This window comes from Nomascus leucogenys, chromosome 2 (genome assembly GCF_006542625.1).
Source record: "Nomascus leucogenys isolate Asia chromosome 2, Asia_NLE_v1, whole genome shotgun sequence".
Taxonomy (NCBI): Eukaryota; Metazoa; Chordata; class Mammalia; order Primates; family Hylobatidae; genus Nomascus; species Nomascus leucogenys.
Genome location: NC_044382.1, coordinates 64,932,936 through 64,949,058, shown reverse-complemented (window position 1 = coordinate 64,949,058; position 16,123 = coordinate 64,932,936). Strand labels below are relative to the sequence as shown.

At 49.4% G+C, this 16,123-nt stretch overlaps 1 protein-coding gene across 2 annotated transcripts; it reads left to right on the top strand.

Moving 5' to 3' along the window:
* Window positions 1–6,940: 6,940 nt before the first annotated feature.
* On the top strand, window positions 6,941–13,953 carry IRX6 (iroquois homeobox 6). Of its 2 annotated transcripts, none has more exons than XM_012504689.2 (6): window positions 6,941–8,317; window positions 9,525–9,782; window positions 10,479–10,588; window positions 10,769–11,076; window positions 11,891–12,505; window positions 13,493–13,953. In XM_012504689.2, exons 1-6 carry the CDS (start codon window positions 8,273–8,275, stop codon window positions 13,498–13,500), a joined length of 1,344 nt encoding a protein of 447 aa, XP_012360143.2. In that variant the 5' UTR covers window positions 6,941–8,272; the 3' UTR covers window positions 13,501–13,953. The 2 variants fall into 2 exon arrangements, with proteins under 2 accessions (XP_012360143.2, XP_003263104.4); XM_003263056.4 differs by having other exon boundaries at window positions 7,740–8,317; window positions 13,496–13,949.
* Window positions 13,954–16,123: the final 2,170 nt, after the last annotated feature.

Sequence of the window (16,123 nt, the reverse complement as noted above, 5' to 3'; positions counted from 1 at the left end):
CTTCAGAAATGCAGGCAAAGAGACCTGCACCAAGATCTCGTTGGTGAATTTATCTCATTGATTAACTACTTCAGCTTTAGCGTTGTGCCTATGTAATTGTCATGAACATTGCAAACTCTCTTTCTTTTTTCGTCCTGTGGCTGGAGCAAACCTGAACAACCAGAAAGCAGAAGTGCATGTGACATTAAAATTGTGACGGGAAATCCAGTCTCCAGACCAAAACGAAAGAGGCAAGGTGCCACCTTCCCAGAGATGGAAAATACTGCTGGGCTGCCACCCGAAGTCTGTGTCAAACTCCAAGATCAGACTTTTCTTAAGCTCTTTATGCTTTCTTGAAAAAGGAGGTTAAATCTATAAGAGGACAGACAGCAATCCAAACACCAAAATGTTGCTGGGTTTTCTCTTATGCTAATCAGTTATGTGACCTGAGCCAGTGGCTTAACCCTTCTGAAACTCAGTTGCTCATCTGTGAAAAGGGGGTGAGAAAACCTGCCCCATATAACCCCCAGAGTGACAGAGAGAGTAGCAGAGAGCAAGTTATGAAAGTGTTATACATGTAACAGGTAATGTGAGAAGATTTCAGGCAACTGAAACGCTGATGTTCCAAAAGTCCAACCTGGCTATACTTCCTCGTCCAGCCCCATCGTCCAGTATTTATGAGAGGTGTATTTGCATGGTCATTTGGACGTTAACTGTGGCACTAGGTGAAGGCAAATGTGTAAAATATCAGCTGAGCATCCAAAGGCATTGGTGTCAAGAAGACTGTAACATCTATTTGAATGCCCCAACTTTTTCATTTTCTATACAGATATTTGGTATTGCATAGACATCAAAGGGCAGAGAAAGCCACCCATGTGATATAGAAGGAACATGGCAGCTCAGATCAACTACATGTTAGGTGAGGTCATGATTTTTGAAATCACGTTATCTTGGCAATTAAGCACTTAATCTGAAATATGTTATTTTCTGAAGACTTGGAAGCCAGCAGCTTGAGCTCAAAGCCTAGATTGTCAATACTAGCTCTGTTACGCTGGGCACGCTTCTCTCTCATAGACTAACTTCTATAAAATGAACCAAATAATAACCACTTTTTAGGTAGAAAATATAGTTAAATTGCAAAGTCCACAGGTGCAAAGATTTTGCCTTGCTGACATTAAATCTCAAATTGCTAACTCATTGTTCTTTAATAACAAGAACTCAGTAGATGTTTGGTAAAGGGATGAATGAAGGGTAAATTATACATAATTAAAAAGTGCTCAACCTTGTGGTTAGAACCTTTTGCATATTCCATCAACATTAAGCCCCTTTCCCAAATTATTATGGTGTTAGGTAAGTGATTCCAGGATGATCTGAAAATATTTAACTCATGAGCTGTAGCCTGCTGAGGGCAGGAACCTGCTTTTATTCGGTGCTAAATCCTCACCTCCTAGAACTAAGCTTGGCATTTAGTAGACACTCAAAAAATGTCTGTTGGATGAATGATATGTGTCTTTCTTTCCAGACAGTCTGTGTGCTACTTGAAGAGAAGGGCTAGCATCCTTGTATTCTCCCATTTTCTTACGACTCCCTCATACTGTACATGCACAAAAGATATTCAAGCATTCGTAGTATTCTAGGACCACAGTCTGTCAGGGGTGTGAGATTGCTTTAAACCACCACAATCTGTCAATAGCAAACAAGGATGATGATGACCATATGATAGCTTTGACTCCAAAGTAACAGAAACATCTTCTATTGCCTCTGAAACTCTCTGCAGTCAGAATTTCAACAGAAAATTGCAATAGAAAATACTGTAAAATTCCACAACCTCTGTCACTATGAAAAATGCCATGGAAGAAATTTTTTTTATAAAACAGCAACATGCAAAAGTAATCAGCACTGGAAAACTCAAAGATAGATGAAGAAAACAAGAGGAGCAGATCCAATAGCTCTGGTTTTATGAATAGACTGTTCTACCACCCCACTCATCTGTGGGGTCCTCATGAGATCTTTTTTTACAACAGGTTATGAATTATCCTCATGATGTCTTTAAATGGATGATCAATACTATATTTTCCCATAAAATGTTTGGTTTGAAATCCGATTTTAAGTGCATTAGAGTTTTTGTGCACCGAGTGGGTGAATGCCATAATAAATTGTCATCAAATATGAAAGAAATATAGCATAGATTAATTGCCGTATTTATTTATGAGTCTATAAAATACCTTGTGAAAGTCCTGGCACATTTTTGGGATACCAATTTGAACCTTCAGGAAAGTTAAAAGCATTAAAAGAGACTGCAAGGAGATTTATTATCAGAATGTTTTTAATTGCAGACCTAAGCAGACATGCAGGTATTAGAACGGCTATGCTCTTAATGGGCATGTCTCATGTGTTTCTCTCTCTCTTTTCTTTAAAAATGATATACTTTCCATATTTTTATTGATTTGTGAAGATTTGTTATAAATTACCTATGGCTAGCACGTGACATTACAAATGGTCCCAGCTTCCCTAAAGTAGTGGGCCCCAGGTGGCACAAAGAAGAACGATCCCGGTCAGTTCTAATGCTCAGCTTTAAAAGTAGGAGGAAAGCGTGGGGAAGAGAATTCTAGGGAACTGCTGCTAATAAGATGAAAATGTATAAAGCTGGAAGCTGCTCATGTTTTAATTGAAAGCTTCATGTCTACCGTGGTGAAATCCTTTAGGGGGAAGAATGACAAAATATCCTTATAAACTGCATGTTAGCAATGCTTCAGTTAGAGGGCTGTTTGCACCAACACACAGCCCCTCCTGTAGCTGAAGCCAGCAACACCGTGGCTCCCTTTCGTGATTGTCTAGGCCATGATTCTATTTCCTAACCGTAAACTGAAGGACCGTTTCTAGGTCCTATCGCATAGGGTGAAAAGAGCATAGCATCTTATCCCAGTTGAGTCCCTGTGTGTTATTCCTTTAAAGTCTTAATTTCTTACATGCATTTATTTTCCAAAGACTTAGGCTTCAAAAAGTGTTCCCTGGTTTTCAAATCCATACATCTGTTGTTTACTTTAAAGTTTAATTCCTTGAAAATACATCAGATGCCTTGAGCTTTTCATTAGAAAGTTGCCACCAACCACAGGATAAAAATAATCAAGAACTTTTATACATAAAAACTGCTTTGAAAATGAGAAGTTAATGCAGCAAAACTCCCCACCTACTGATGCCAAAACCAGATTTTTTTTAAATTCCTCTTCCTGAAAATAGTCCGTAACTAATTTCAAGGAGTTGTTTTTAAACCATTGTAGAAATAGAAACATTATCTTTCGGCTGGATTTTTTTTTTTTGAAGATGGTTTTTTTTGGCAGGGGAGGGGTGCTATTTTGGTTTTTTGTATGTTTTTATCAGTCATGGCTGGGTCTGTTTGCTCTTTGTCATTCAATTAACGATTCACGCCAAATTTCTAAAACTCCCAATTACTACATAAGCTCTTTCATAACACAGATTCACATAAAACAGGGGTTACAGACCCTGAACTTCATTTTCTTACAGTGACATCTCTTTAAGATGTTTTTTCTGCTAAATTATACTGCATCATCATGGCACACAATATGTGAATTCACACAGTCCAACTGGAGTTAGCAATATCTCCTGGCTGTGACTGACTTTGTATATGTTTGAAATATGGTTCTGTGAAAAGACCCAGAATCAGGAGGTCTGAAGTCTGATCCTTCCTCTGCCACTTACTTGGCTATGTGATCTTAGACTTGCTTCTCACCTCTCCAATATCCTTATCATGAGCCTTAAATAAGATAAAGCAGAGGTGTTTAGGAAAGCTCCCAAGCACTCAACAAATGCTACAGAATTTTACTATTATTAACACACGTTATTAATTTTAACTCTAAACTGAAGTACAATGCTGTCAAACTGAGACTTCTTCATTCAGTCTTATTTTTTACTTTATCCCGAAGAAGTTAATTCTTTCTTTCTATTTGCCACCATTTTGACAAGAGACTTCAACACTCTCATCTGGGAATTATTGTCTTTTTATTTTCCCCTCCTGATGCCAGAGTTGCTGTTGACAACATGTATTCAGGCAAAGCAGGGACTCACTGCATTTCACAATCAGATGCCATGCACACTACTTCCGTCAAAACAATTAGTGTTCATTTCGGCTTTACTCCATGAGACCTGCGGTGACTGATCAGTATAAATTATAGATGCATCTGTCCAGATGCACTTGTTCATTCATGCATAGATTTGAGGAAATTTTATTCTTCTCAGTTCAAAAACAGTCACTAAAAAATCCATACTTAAAAAATATAATTTAGCACATTTTCAACTCTGTTATTATGTTCATGTACTCACTCATTCCATCTGGGATTTGAGGCATTTGAATTTGATTTGGGGCATTTCCAGGTTGTTGTATTTCCCCCTGTAAAATCTGCTGTCTTTATAAATCATTAGAAAGTCATAGACATTTTTAACCCAAAATAATGAAATACAGTTTGTTTTTCCTCTTTTATTGTTTGTTTGTTTTTTGTGGTACCTGCATGCAAGCTTATTGTGAAACATACATCCTTTACTCTGCCTGCTCAGGAACTTCAGTGCATTTGAAGCAAAGCAATAAGAGCTTCAGATAAACAATGTGGATGAGTACTCTCTGGTGCAGATAGGCTTTTGATTGTTTAATTTGTTTCACATTTGTTTTAATGAGCAGCTAGAGGAACTATCAGGCATGTTGCACAGTACAACGAAAGAATCTCTATCATTTGTTCAAAATACTTTAGGTGGAATGACTCTTTAAATATAACTGGGAGGGTCTATATTTGATGGATTTATTTACTTGCTTCAATAAAATTCTATGTGTACACATATACAATTGGGGCTTTTTCTCCGAAACTAAATTAATCAGCACTGAACAAAGCAATGAAAAGCTGCCGGGGTAGAGAAGCCCAAGGCTGCTGAAGTGGGAGTCTGTGAACTGTCAAGAGGACAAAAGCAAATTCCACTGCAGCTTCCCCTCAATCAGATTTTCCAAGAAACAGACATCTTCTCACCTGAGGTTTCTGCCAGACAGAGGCTGATATTGGCTTACCCAGCTGGCATTGTTTTGTTACGAGGGCCCCAAAATAACAAGAAGAGTAGGCACATTTCATAAAAACCATTTTTAGGAAACCCCATTAAATGCTCAAGGTGGTAACAATCAAATGTCAGCGAAACAGGGGAGGTTTACCATGGGTGCAGCCTCTCCCTGGGAAGGAAATATTAAATCAAGGTCTTGCAAGGCTGGGAAGCCAGAGGAGACATGGCAGGCCTTCCTCCCTGGGAAGCATTCTGATAGAAGCTACAAAAAACCATAAAGCAACTTTGAGGACAATAGAAAAGGTGTCTTAACATAAAACCTGCTCTTTTGTTTGTTCGCTTGTCTTTCCAGAAGAAGAAAAGTGCCGAGATACCTTCATAGTCCTACCTCCCAATTTTCTTCCCCACTGTTCCTCAACATCTTCTTTTCTGTTTAAAAAATTGTGTTGCTTTTCTCAAATCCTAGAGAGCAAAGACAAGAAGTAGGCCTGGAGGCTCTGCACACAGCATTGATAGAACAGAGGTCTTATAAATCAGCTAAAAATCAATAATTCCTATATGGTAGTTTCTCCTTTGCAACCATATTGCCAAGGGACAGGGCTAATGCTTTTTCTCCACCACCAGCCCCATTTTTCTGTCATAAAATTTAAAAAAAAATTCTGCTTAGGAACAAATGGGCAATCGAAGTTGCTGAGTCAGTATTTCGACTATCTAATTTTATTACTTTACAATTGACATACCTTCCCTCTGGAAATGTTTGCAATTAATTAATTAGCAGTAATCTTCCCCAAGGGATGAATTTAATGAATACTCTCCAATTCTTACTTTAAAAAAATAGCCTAGATGTATCCAAGCTGCAAATGTGTGGATAGTTCCAAAGTGCATTTTGAAAAATCAAGGGATCTATCTATTACTGTGAATTTTTATCACTAAGTCAATCTGGTGAGGACTATAATTCTTTTTCTAACTAGGAGTTTGCCTGGATGAACGCAAGGTTTCTCCAAGGTAACAGCAGCAGCAGCAGCAGCAGTAGCTGTGTTTGTTAGTATTTAGAATGGAGCTTGTCCTCATGTTAATAATCTCTTAAGCAGAGGAGTCTCTGGTTTGTGGCTTCTTTAAGCTCCTTGAGATTCTACAGAATATGTTTTTAAAACGGGGTGTGGGGACCTAAAGATGTCATACTAAAGAGATCAGTGTAAGGCAAACTTGGAGTTGAGGCACGCCCCGTCCAGGGCCCCAGACCTTGCCCCGTCTCATGCAAGAACCCAGAGCCGTTGCTATCTTCTGGGCCACAGGCTCCCGCGTTTCAACTAGAAAATAAAACTAGGCCCTTGAACCAACCCCTATGGCTCCTTGGAGGAGTTGCAGCAAGAGCCTGGGAGAGCATTTTAAAAGTGTAAAGCGCGGTGACCCCGGTAAGTGAAAGGCAAGGCTTTCTGAGGTTTCTGGCCTGCAAATCCCACTGGATCCCTGCAGTGCCCACCGAAGACCTTCCCCTACCAGACCGACAGTCCCTTTTCACCCCTAGACGTCGCGGGTTGGAGGCTCTCAGAAGGGCAGCTGGGGCCTGAGTATTGAGCCTTCAGATGTGCAGTCTACCGTGCTCGCAAATTGGAGGTTCCCTGTTTCGGGGCCAAGCCTAGAGGAGGCAGCCCCTTCCTGGGTACCAACGAGCCTCCCCCACCCCCGCCACCGCCCACCCGCCAGTGCCCCTTTGAAGACCCCTGGGATGGAGTGAGGGGGTGGTCAGACTGCTGGGCCCAGCCGGGCGTCCAGGAAGAGCGCAGGGAATGGGCCGCCCTCCCGGAGCGCTCCACTGCGGCTCTCCAGCGCCACCCCCCAGCGGAGCGCAGGGGCTGCAGCCCGGACCGGGCGCCTTCTTCAGGCTCCCTAGCTGCCCCGCGGCCACTGCAGGAGGCGCGCGCGCGAGGCAGCCAAGCCTTGCCTTCGGAGGAGATGCCCAGGGATCTTAGCAAGCAGCCTGCGGCTGCCAGGGATCGGACCTGGCGAGTTTCCCGACGGAATCTGAGGGATCCCGAGCCTCGGCCTCGAGGGGGCGCTATCCGGCCTACTCGAGGACCAGGCAGCTGCAGAGAAGCCCCAAGGTCAAGGCCCTGGGCCAGGCCAGGGCTTGGAGAGCCGTTATCTAGCCCGAGTCCTGGGGAGGCTGAGGCGGGGAACCAGATCCCCGAGGACAAAGATGGGCGGGCCAGTGGTATCCACCGACGCTGGCCGGAGCTTCTCCAACGAGAGCCGGGCCTGTGGCGTGAACAAACTTTCCTTCAGCGCAGGGGCGGAGGAACCGGGCTGGAGGCTTCTCCCCCGGGCTTCTGCTCTCCTCCACCTGCCAGTGCTCAGCCTCCGCCCAGCCTTCGCCCACCCCAGCTCCCTCCCCCTCCCCCGCGCGCCTCTGTTCACTCAGACTCCTGTCTCCCCTCTCCCCTCCTCCTTCTCCCTCTTGCCTTTCTCCCCCACTTTTCTCCTGTCTCTTCTTTTGTATTCTCTCCTCCCTCGCCGCCCCGATTGCCTCTTGCCTCCTCCGGGCCGCAGGGGAGGAGGTGAGCGCGCTGCGCCCGGGGCCTGGGCGGCTCAGAGGGAGGCGTTTCTCCTACTTCTCCCAGGTAATTTGGAGAGGTTGTGTGTGTGTGCGCGCGCGCGTGAGCTTCAGGCGAAAAGGGGTAGGATTCAGCGCTGAGCAGAGAGGGTCAGGGTTTTTGACGTTCCTCGCCAGCTGCACAAACCTCCCGGAGCAAGTGTGAGTGTGGGTGAGAGTGCGCGCGCGCGCACGGGCTGGCTGCGCTTGGCACGCTTGGTGGCCCAGGGCCCCGGGGCCCGGGGTCCCGTCTGGCGGCCCGGGATTACCGTGACGTCACATTGAGCCTCTGGCCACCTTGGACTGGGACACCTCCGGAGCTTCACAGCCCCGCGCCGCGCCGCGCCTCACCTCACCACCACGCGCCTTTGGGAACCCGCATCTTCTTCCTTCCCCTGCCCATCCATGGGCCCTTCTGTCTTCCGGACCCCACGGGCCGGAGGGGCGCCTTCCGGAGCGCAGGGTTCGGCAGCCGGGCTGCCCTCGGCTCTGCCTCCACTGGGGCCAACCAGGAGGAGGAACCGGCGCTGGGCACCCGCAGCGGTGTAAGGAACTGAGACGCCGCACTGCTGGGGGCGCCGAACAGCTGGGCTGAGACGGGAACTCGAAAGGGAAGAGAGAGACGGGCCAGGGACAGCCACCATGTCCTTCCCACACTTTGGACACCCGTACCGCGGCGCTTCCCAGGTAAGAGGCGCCTCTATGGGGGATAGGAGACAGACTGGGTGGATGGAGTGCCTAGTGCACGGCGCCTGCCTCTGATCTTCCTCCTTTTGTGTCCTGGGGGAAGCCAGAAGAAGCAAGGACCAGGGTAATGTGTCACAGCCTCCTCTGACATCCCCAAACCCTAAATGAGAACGTTTCACCCCGGAGTGCAGGCTAGAAAATCTTGTGACCTGAAACATGGGCACTCTGACCACGCGCTCAGTGAGGTGGGTGGGATCACAGGGATCTCCCAGTCAGGCCTCCTCCTATACAGAAGTCTGAGGTGCCTGGGAGAGAAAGAAAGAAAGAAAAGAAAGAAAAAAAGAAAAGAAAAGAAAAGAGAAAAGAAAGAAAACAAAAGAAAAAAGAAAGAAAAAGAAAGAAAGAGAGAGAGAAAGAAAGAAAGAAGAAAGGAAGGAGGGAGGGAGGGAAGGAAGGAAGGAAGGAAGGAAGGAAGGAAGGAAGGAAGGAAGGAAAAAGAACTTGTAGGTTATAACGCTGTCCATCTCACCATATTGTTGTTCATTTGTTGACCTCGGCTATTCTCCTACCCCTTCCTTGGGCGGGCCCGAGCTCTACGGTTCCCTCGATTTTCCAAACCAAAGTGGATGTTGTGCAATGACAAGGGTTTCCTGGGAAAGTTCTGCGGACACATCCTCCACTGTTCTCCAGCTTTTCTCTAGAGTTCTGAGTGTATTTTCCTGTTGTCTAGTGCCGGCTCGACCTTTGACCTGCTGTGTGATCTTAGACTAGTCTCATACTCTCTCTGATCCTCCACTCCCAATCTATAAAATGGGAGCAGGAATGAGACGTTAATAATGGTCTCTAAGGCCACCTTCTAGCTCCGCCTTTGCAGGATCCTGTGAGGAGGGTAGGGAAGGGGGCTGAGGGTTTGGTGTCCTTAATTCCGGTTTCAGAACGTTCACATTTTCCGGGCCTCCTGGGGCTCTGGGCCTTAGCAATGGAGTAGGAGCATCTATAAGGGCAGTTTGGTTAAAATGCCTTTTATAATTCTCGTCTCAGCACCTAACAGAATGCTCAGCCCAGGTGGCATTTAGTTAATATATAATGAAGGAATGAATGAAGGAACAATCTGATTTTCCCCTCTTTGTTTCTAGCTCCCGCCAGCATGAGGCGGGTGGAAGGCGGGGGTCTCTGACCTCCAGTGCCCTCTTTCTTGCCCCTGTAGTTTCTGGTGTCGGCAAGTTCCAGCACCACATGCTGTGAATCTACCCAATGCTCGGTCTCAGATGTGGCATCAGGCTCCACCCCAACACCCGCTCTCTGCTGCGCACCCTACGATAGTCGACTGCTGGGCAGTGCGCGACCAGAGCTGGGCGCTGCCTTGGGCATCTATGGAGCCCCCTATGCGGCCGCTGCAGCTGCCCAGAGCTACCCTGGCTACCTGCCCTATAGCCCGGAGCCCCCCACACTGTATGGGGCACTGGTGAGTACAGGGGTGGAGTCCCAGGGGCGTGAGCAGTAGAGACAGGTGAAATCCAGAGAAAGTCAAGGAAAGACCCACACCTCCCGAGGAAAGGAAATGGTTAGGACTGTGTATAAGGAGGACAAAAAAATACAGTATCTTACAGTTTGCAGAACTTCATACTGTTTAGAAAACATTTATACTTCTATTAATTCTGTGAGGTAGGCAAGTAATCATTAATCTCAATTTTTGAACGAGGAAATAGAGGTGCACAGGAGTTCAAATACTTTGCCCAGTGTCACAGAGATACAAAGGGTCAGAGAAAAGCTCCTGAAGAAGAGTAAAGCAGGAAGTGCCCCAGCTGGTGTGTGTTGTGGGGCGGGGGTCAGGGGGTGGGTAATGGGGGAAAGGAGGGAGGGACAAGTGGTACAGTAATAACAGCAGCTAATATTTAAGTACTGCTTATTCTGCACCAGGGATTCTGCCAAGCATTCTGCCAGCATGGTCTTCTTCAATAACCTATAAGTACCATTATCCCCATTTTACCAAGGAAGAAATTGAGGCACCGAGTGGTTAAGCAACTGGTTAAGCAACTGTGCCCAAGGTCACACAACCAGTACCAGTGGCCATACTGGGATTTGAACCAGACCCTTAGCTACCACCCGATGTGCCCCCTCCCCAACTGTAGTCATGAATTCTCTTTTCCTCTCCCTCCAGAATCCACAGTATGAATTTAAGGAGGCTGCAGGGAGTTTTACATCCAGCCTGGCACAACCAGGAGCCTATTATCCATATGAGCGGACTCTGGGGCAGTACCAATATGAACGGTAAGGAGTGAAGGGCCTTGGTGACTGGCACCGTGAGTCTTTCCTCCCCCACTGCCAAGGTAGGGTGGATGGGGACAGGGGAGAGGGAGGGAGCTGAACCACACTTCCATGCCACAGACTGTCCTCTGCCTGCGGTTCCTTGTTCCTCTTCTAGAATGCGAGCCAGGTTCTCCCCGACAGGTATGGTGCAGTGGAATTGAGTGGCGCGGGTCGCCGAAAGAATGCGACCCGGGAGACCACCAGTACACTCAAGGCCTGGCTCAATGAGCACCGCAAAAACCCCTACCCCACTAAGGGTGAGAAGATCATGCTGGCCATCATCACCAAGATGACCCTCACCCAGGTGTCCACCTGGTTCGCCAACGCACGCCGGCGCCTCAAGAAAGAGAACAAAATGACGTGGGCGCCCAAGAACAAAGGTGGGGAGGAGAGGAAGGCAGAGGGAGGAGAGGAGGACTCACTAGGCTGCCTAAATGCTGACACCAAAGGTACTGAAAACGTTCACCACCCCACCTTAAGGGTTTTACAAGTCTTCAAGCAGTTTGGTCTTTCAAAAGCTGCCCTGTAGGGTAGATTTTCTGGAAGGTCCTCAGACTTACCCTTGCACTTCCCTGCCGGTCTCACAGCATTAGCCTGTGCACTGCCTTCTACCTGTAATTCTCTACACAACCGGCTTCTTCTTGACATCAAAGTGTTACCTCCTAAAGTTCTTCCTGCCTCACCCAAACCAAAATAGCCTCCCAGTTATTTTCTGTTCTGCCAGTCTGTTTGGATTTCCTTTGCCATACTTGTCACTGCGAAAAAGTTTACATACCCAACTCCCTCTCTAGAATGCCAGCTCCACCAGAAGCCTTACTCGCTGCCATATGCCCTACACACCTCATACCTAAATGATGGCAGGCACATAGCTGGGGCTCAGTAAATATTTGCTGAATCAAATGATATAACAGCAGCCCCTTGTAGATGTTAAAATCGAGTAAAAACTGCCCCCTGGTTTTTCACAATTGAGAAACTGAGATCCAGAGCTCAGGCAGCACCAAGTGGCATTTCCTTGGCTTGGCACTGCTCGCTAGAGGAGTCCGCTAAAGGGTGGGGGCAGGGCTGGGGCAGGAATTCTTTCCCAGGGACAGGCGGCCAACAACCCTGGGACAAGTGCAAGGGATGGTACGGCAGGTCTGGTTAATTACACCGTGGATGCCCTGAGTGCAGGGCGCTTCTTGCTAAAAGCTTCTCAGGAATGGGCATTCCTCGGATTTCCTTTGGGCCCTGGGGCTTTTCTCACTCGCTCTTGATTTCCTGCAGACGTTACTGTTAGCCAGGAGGCCCGGGGGCTCCGGCTGAGTGACCTGGAAGACCTGGAGGAAGAGGAGGAGGAGGAGGAGGAGGAAGCTGAAGACGAGGAGGTGGTGGCCACAGCTGCGGACAGGCTGACGGAGTTCCGAAAGGGCGCGCAGTCGCTTCCTGGGCCGTGCGCTGCAGCTCGAGAGGGACGATTGGAGCGCAGGGAGTGCGGCCTGGCCGCTCCCAGCTTCTCCTTCAATGACCGTTCCGGATCGGAAGAAGCTGACTTCCTCGCGGCGGAGACAGGCGGCCCTAGGTTGACCATGCACTATCCATGCGTGGAGAAACCGCGCATCTGGTCTCTGGCGCACACCGCGGCAGCCAGCGCTGTCGAAGGTGCACCCCCATCCCGGCCTAGGCCACGAAGTCCCGAGTGCCATATGATTCCCGGACAGCCTCCTGCCTCTGCCCGGCGACTCTCAGTCCCCAGAGACTCCGCGTGCGACGAGACTTCCTGCATAGCCAAAGCCTTTGGAAACCCCAGGTTTGCCCTGCAGGGACTACCGCTGAACTGTGCGCCGTGCCCGCGGAGGAGCGAGCCTGTATTGCAGTGCCAGTACCCGTCTGGAGCAGAAGGTAGTGGGCCCCCAAGGGCTCTGGGAGTATCTATGCAAAAGACACCCATCCACCTCCCTGCCCGGCAATTGCACACCCTCTGCCATTCCCGTCTGCCCAGGTCTCCCACAGACCTGAGGGGAGATTGCTTTACAGCACTCTTTCAGACGGAAGCGTAGAGATAGGTTCTAGTACTCCCTTATTTAAAATCCAAATAATAATAAACTCACAGGCAGACTGTAATTTACCTAGAATCACTTAGAAAGCCGTTCGAGAGATGGACAACCAGGATCTCTGCATTCGTGTGGTCCAGTGTACTGCCAAATCCACCAGGTGTGCATCACCATGCTCCTCTAACACAATCGCCCTTGTCCCCTGCCTGCCCTTCCGAGGAGACTCGCTGGTCCCCTGCTGTGCTGCTCAGAGTGTTTACTAGGGTTGCACAGGCACCAGGGCTTTTGGAGAAGTATAAGATTGTGGGCCAGACGCACACCACAGATTTAAGGTCAGTGCTTAAGTCCAGCTTGCAGCCCTCTCTGTGTCCCACCAAAACCCCTGGAAAGTTGTAGACATGCCCCTGCGGTCAACAGCTTCAGGTCCCAGATTGGTACTGTCCCTAGAGAGCACTCTACCAAGGGCTCATCCCCAGGCAGGCCAGTGACTGCCAATCAGTGTCCCCTGATGCTGGCTGGTTCTTTCACTGTGTTAAGGACCTGGTGGAAGGGAATTTCATCCCACAAAGGGACATTCCCCAAGCATGAGGCAGCCTCCAGCAATTACTGTCAGATTCTGCTCTTTGTAGTAATTTCTCTCAGGATTAGCTGCTGGCTTAGAAAAGTGGGTTACACTGTTATTTGAATTTACACAACGGATCCAAACATTACCTCTGGCAAGCTAATTGCCTCTAGACCCTTTGCTTGCCTTCAGAAGAGACATGGCTGACCCAGAGGTTTCCTAAGAATTGCCACTAAGCAGCCTTTGGGTTTTAATCAACCTTTCCTCTCTCAGCAGGTTAGCGCAATGGCTGCGATTTGCGAAAGAATCTTGGAAATGGGCCCCACGTTTGGAATTCATCTCCAGGTTAAGAAGCTGCCAGACCTTGCCAGGGACCAGGAGCTCTCACTTTGCCTGAGAGACAGACACACAGAAACCCTCCTAGCAGCTGTCCTTGCACGCACAGCTGGGGTGGTGGGCCGACTTGTACCTTAGCAGACCCCACGGAGGAGATGGCAGGGCACCTTGGGGAAGGCCAAGTGGGAGGCTGGGAGTCTGCCCCACCCACCGACTCTACCAAGTCTCTCTTCCTCCTCTGGATTCAGCAAGGCTTCCTCTCCTGCTCACCCCTGTCTCTCACCTCCACCACCCCAACTCACTTTGTAACTTCATCACTGACCTGGCCACTAAGGACCCTGTGCGTCTTCTCCCCCTCCTAAGCCCTTGTGTCCTTAAAAATAATCAGTCCGAACCCATGTAGTGTGGCCTATCTTTGCCAGGGGTGCTTGGAGAGGTCGGTGTGCATTGCGGCCAGGGGTTCTTGCGACAGCGCGGCGTGGGCTGCATACCTCAGTTCCTTTAGTAGCTAGGAAAGAAACTGACAAGGTAACGGACAAGGCCGTGGCGCCTGCAGCTCAGCGGACTAACCGCTGCGTAACCAATCATTGGAGCCAAGCTGACCACCTCGCGGGTCATGCGCATGGGAAGTGGTGGGACTTGTCAGGATGTTTATCTGGAAACTGCATCTGTTTCCGGGTTCGTACTCAGGTTGTAAGTTTATTGGGGGAGGTGATGAGGACCGCGCTCCTCCGATGGAACTGAACCTAATGGGGAGGTCAGGCAGCTTTCAGGGGCGGTGTGAGGCGAGAGGGGCATTCTTCCCGTTTTATCAAAAGTGTCAGCAAACACTTCCGGTACAGGCCAACCAATGGGAACTGACGGGCAGGGGAGGGGGTCTTTGTCCCCCTTGCTAGGAGTGTCGAGCGGCGGGGTTGGGGGTAGGAGATTTAAAGACGCCCGCGCAATGCTGGCTGGGGGAGGCTGCCTGCGTTCGCGTCCCGCGTCTAGTGGCTTTGGGTTAGCCAGGGAGTGAGCGCACCACTGCTCGCAGGGAAGCAGGGACCCGGGGCAGTGCCCTTGAGGGGAGCTCCGAAGAGCAGATGGGGCGGGAAGGCAGGAGGAAAGGCAGCTGGGGTGTGCGCCCAAGGCCTAGATCCCTGGGGAGCTGCGTTTCCAAAGCCGGGTCCCGGCCAGGCCAGGCCTTCCAGACCAGCGCGGATGCCAGACTATCAGTCACTGAAATCCAGGCGAGCAGAGTCCGCCTCCTGGGCAGGAGAATTGAAGACCTTTAGAGGACGATGAGGGGAAATGTGGAGGTTGGAAATGCTAGGGAAGCAGAAGCAGCGCTCCACCTCCTAGCCTTTCTCTATGGAAAAGACAGCTTTGCTGTCGAAAGGGACTTTAGAGATCATGACTTACAAAAACTACAAACCTCCTCTTAGGATGAGAAAGTTAAGCCCAAACGGGAGGGCAGGTGACCAGCTCAGGGTCACAGCCGTCCGTGGTGGAGACCAACTCCAGCTTTCCACCCGGGTCAATGTCCCTTTTCGGTTCCCGCTCGCCCGCCTGAACACCCGCCCGCGCTTCCTCTGGGAGACCCCTCTTTGCTTTCGTTTTGTTCCTGGGCAACAGCTGCTCCAACCCCCAACCTCCCCAGGGACCCTCCAGTCGCCCTCGCTGACCCGCGGCTTAGGGTCCGGAAAATTAAACTGCGAAAAGATAAACATTATTTCCAGTCGGCTTTGCCGGATTAACGCTTGTAATAAAGAGCATTAGCTGGAGGTTTCTTTCAAGGCACTCTCGACCCCACCCCCTACTAGGGGGCCAGGTAGACCCCTCCGGAGACTGCAGAGGCGGCAGAGGCGTCCTGGGGCTTCCAATTGAGAGTAGGGCCCTAGAGAGACATTTCGTGGAGGGGAGAGGGGTCCTTAGAATCAGAGAGTCAACACTTGGAGATGGGAAGCTGAAGACCAGATTGGAGAAGGGACCCCACTAAACTCAGTTCATGTGGCTGAGCAGGGTCTGGGATCCAGAAGGTGGGGGTTAGGGGGAATCTCACCTGCACACGGCCTCCAGCAGTTCAGCTCTAACCTTGGGAAAGGAGGCCTTCCCAAGTTGCCCTACTTCACCACCCAGGACCCCAGGAGGTTGTCTCTCCAGCTGCAAGAAACATCTCTTGCCTGGGTGGGCTAGCCTCTCCCTGCCTTCCCCAGCCCAAAGCAGGAGCCTGCAGCCTAGGGTTATCTCAGAGGTCTGATCCTAGTTGGCTGGAGACAGTGGGGTGTGAGAAGGGCTGAAGGGCAGCCTGGCATCCCAGAAACCTGCTTTACCTTCTCAATTGTGTTACCACCTTGTTTTGTGGCTTGGACAAGCCCCTTCCCCTCCTAGTTCTGCCACTGTAAAATACAGCGATGATCTAGTTCTCCATCCTGCTGCTCAGTATCTCCTCCAGAGCTGATGGTGAGCTCCAGGGGTCTAGGAGAAGGGCCTGAGAATGGCACGTCTGAGCCTGTGATTATCCTGGCCTCAAGCCCCCAGTGGTAATCTGTTCCCACCGTCTCTGCCCCTCCCCCCACGAGAGCCTCC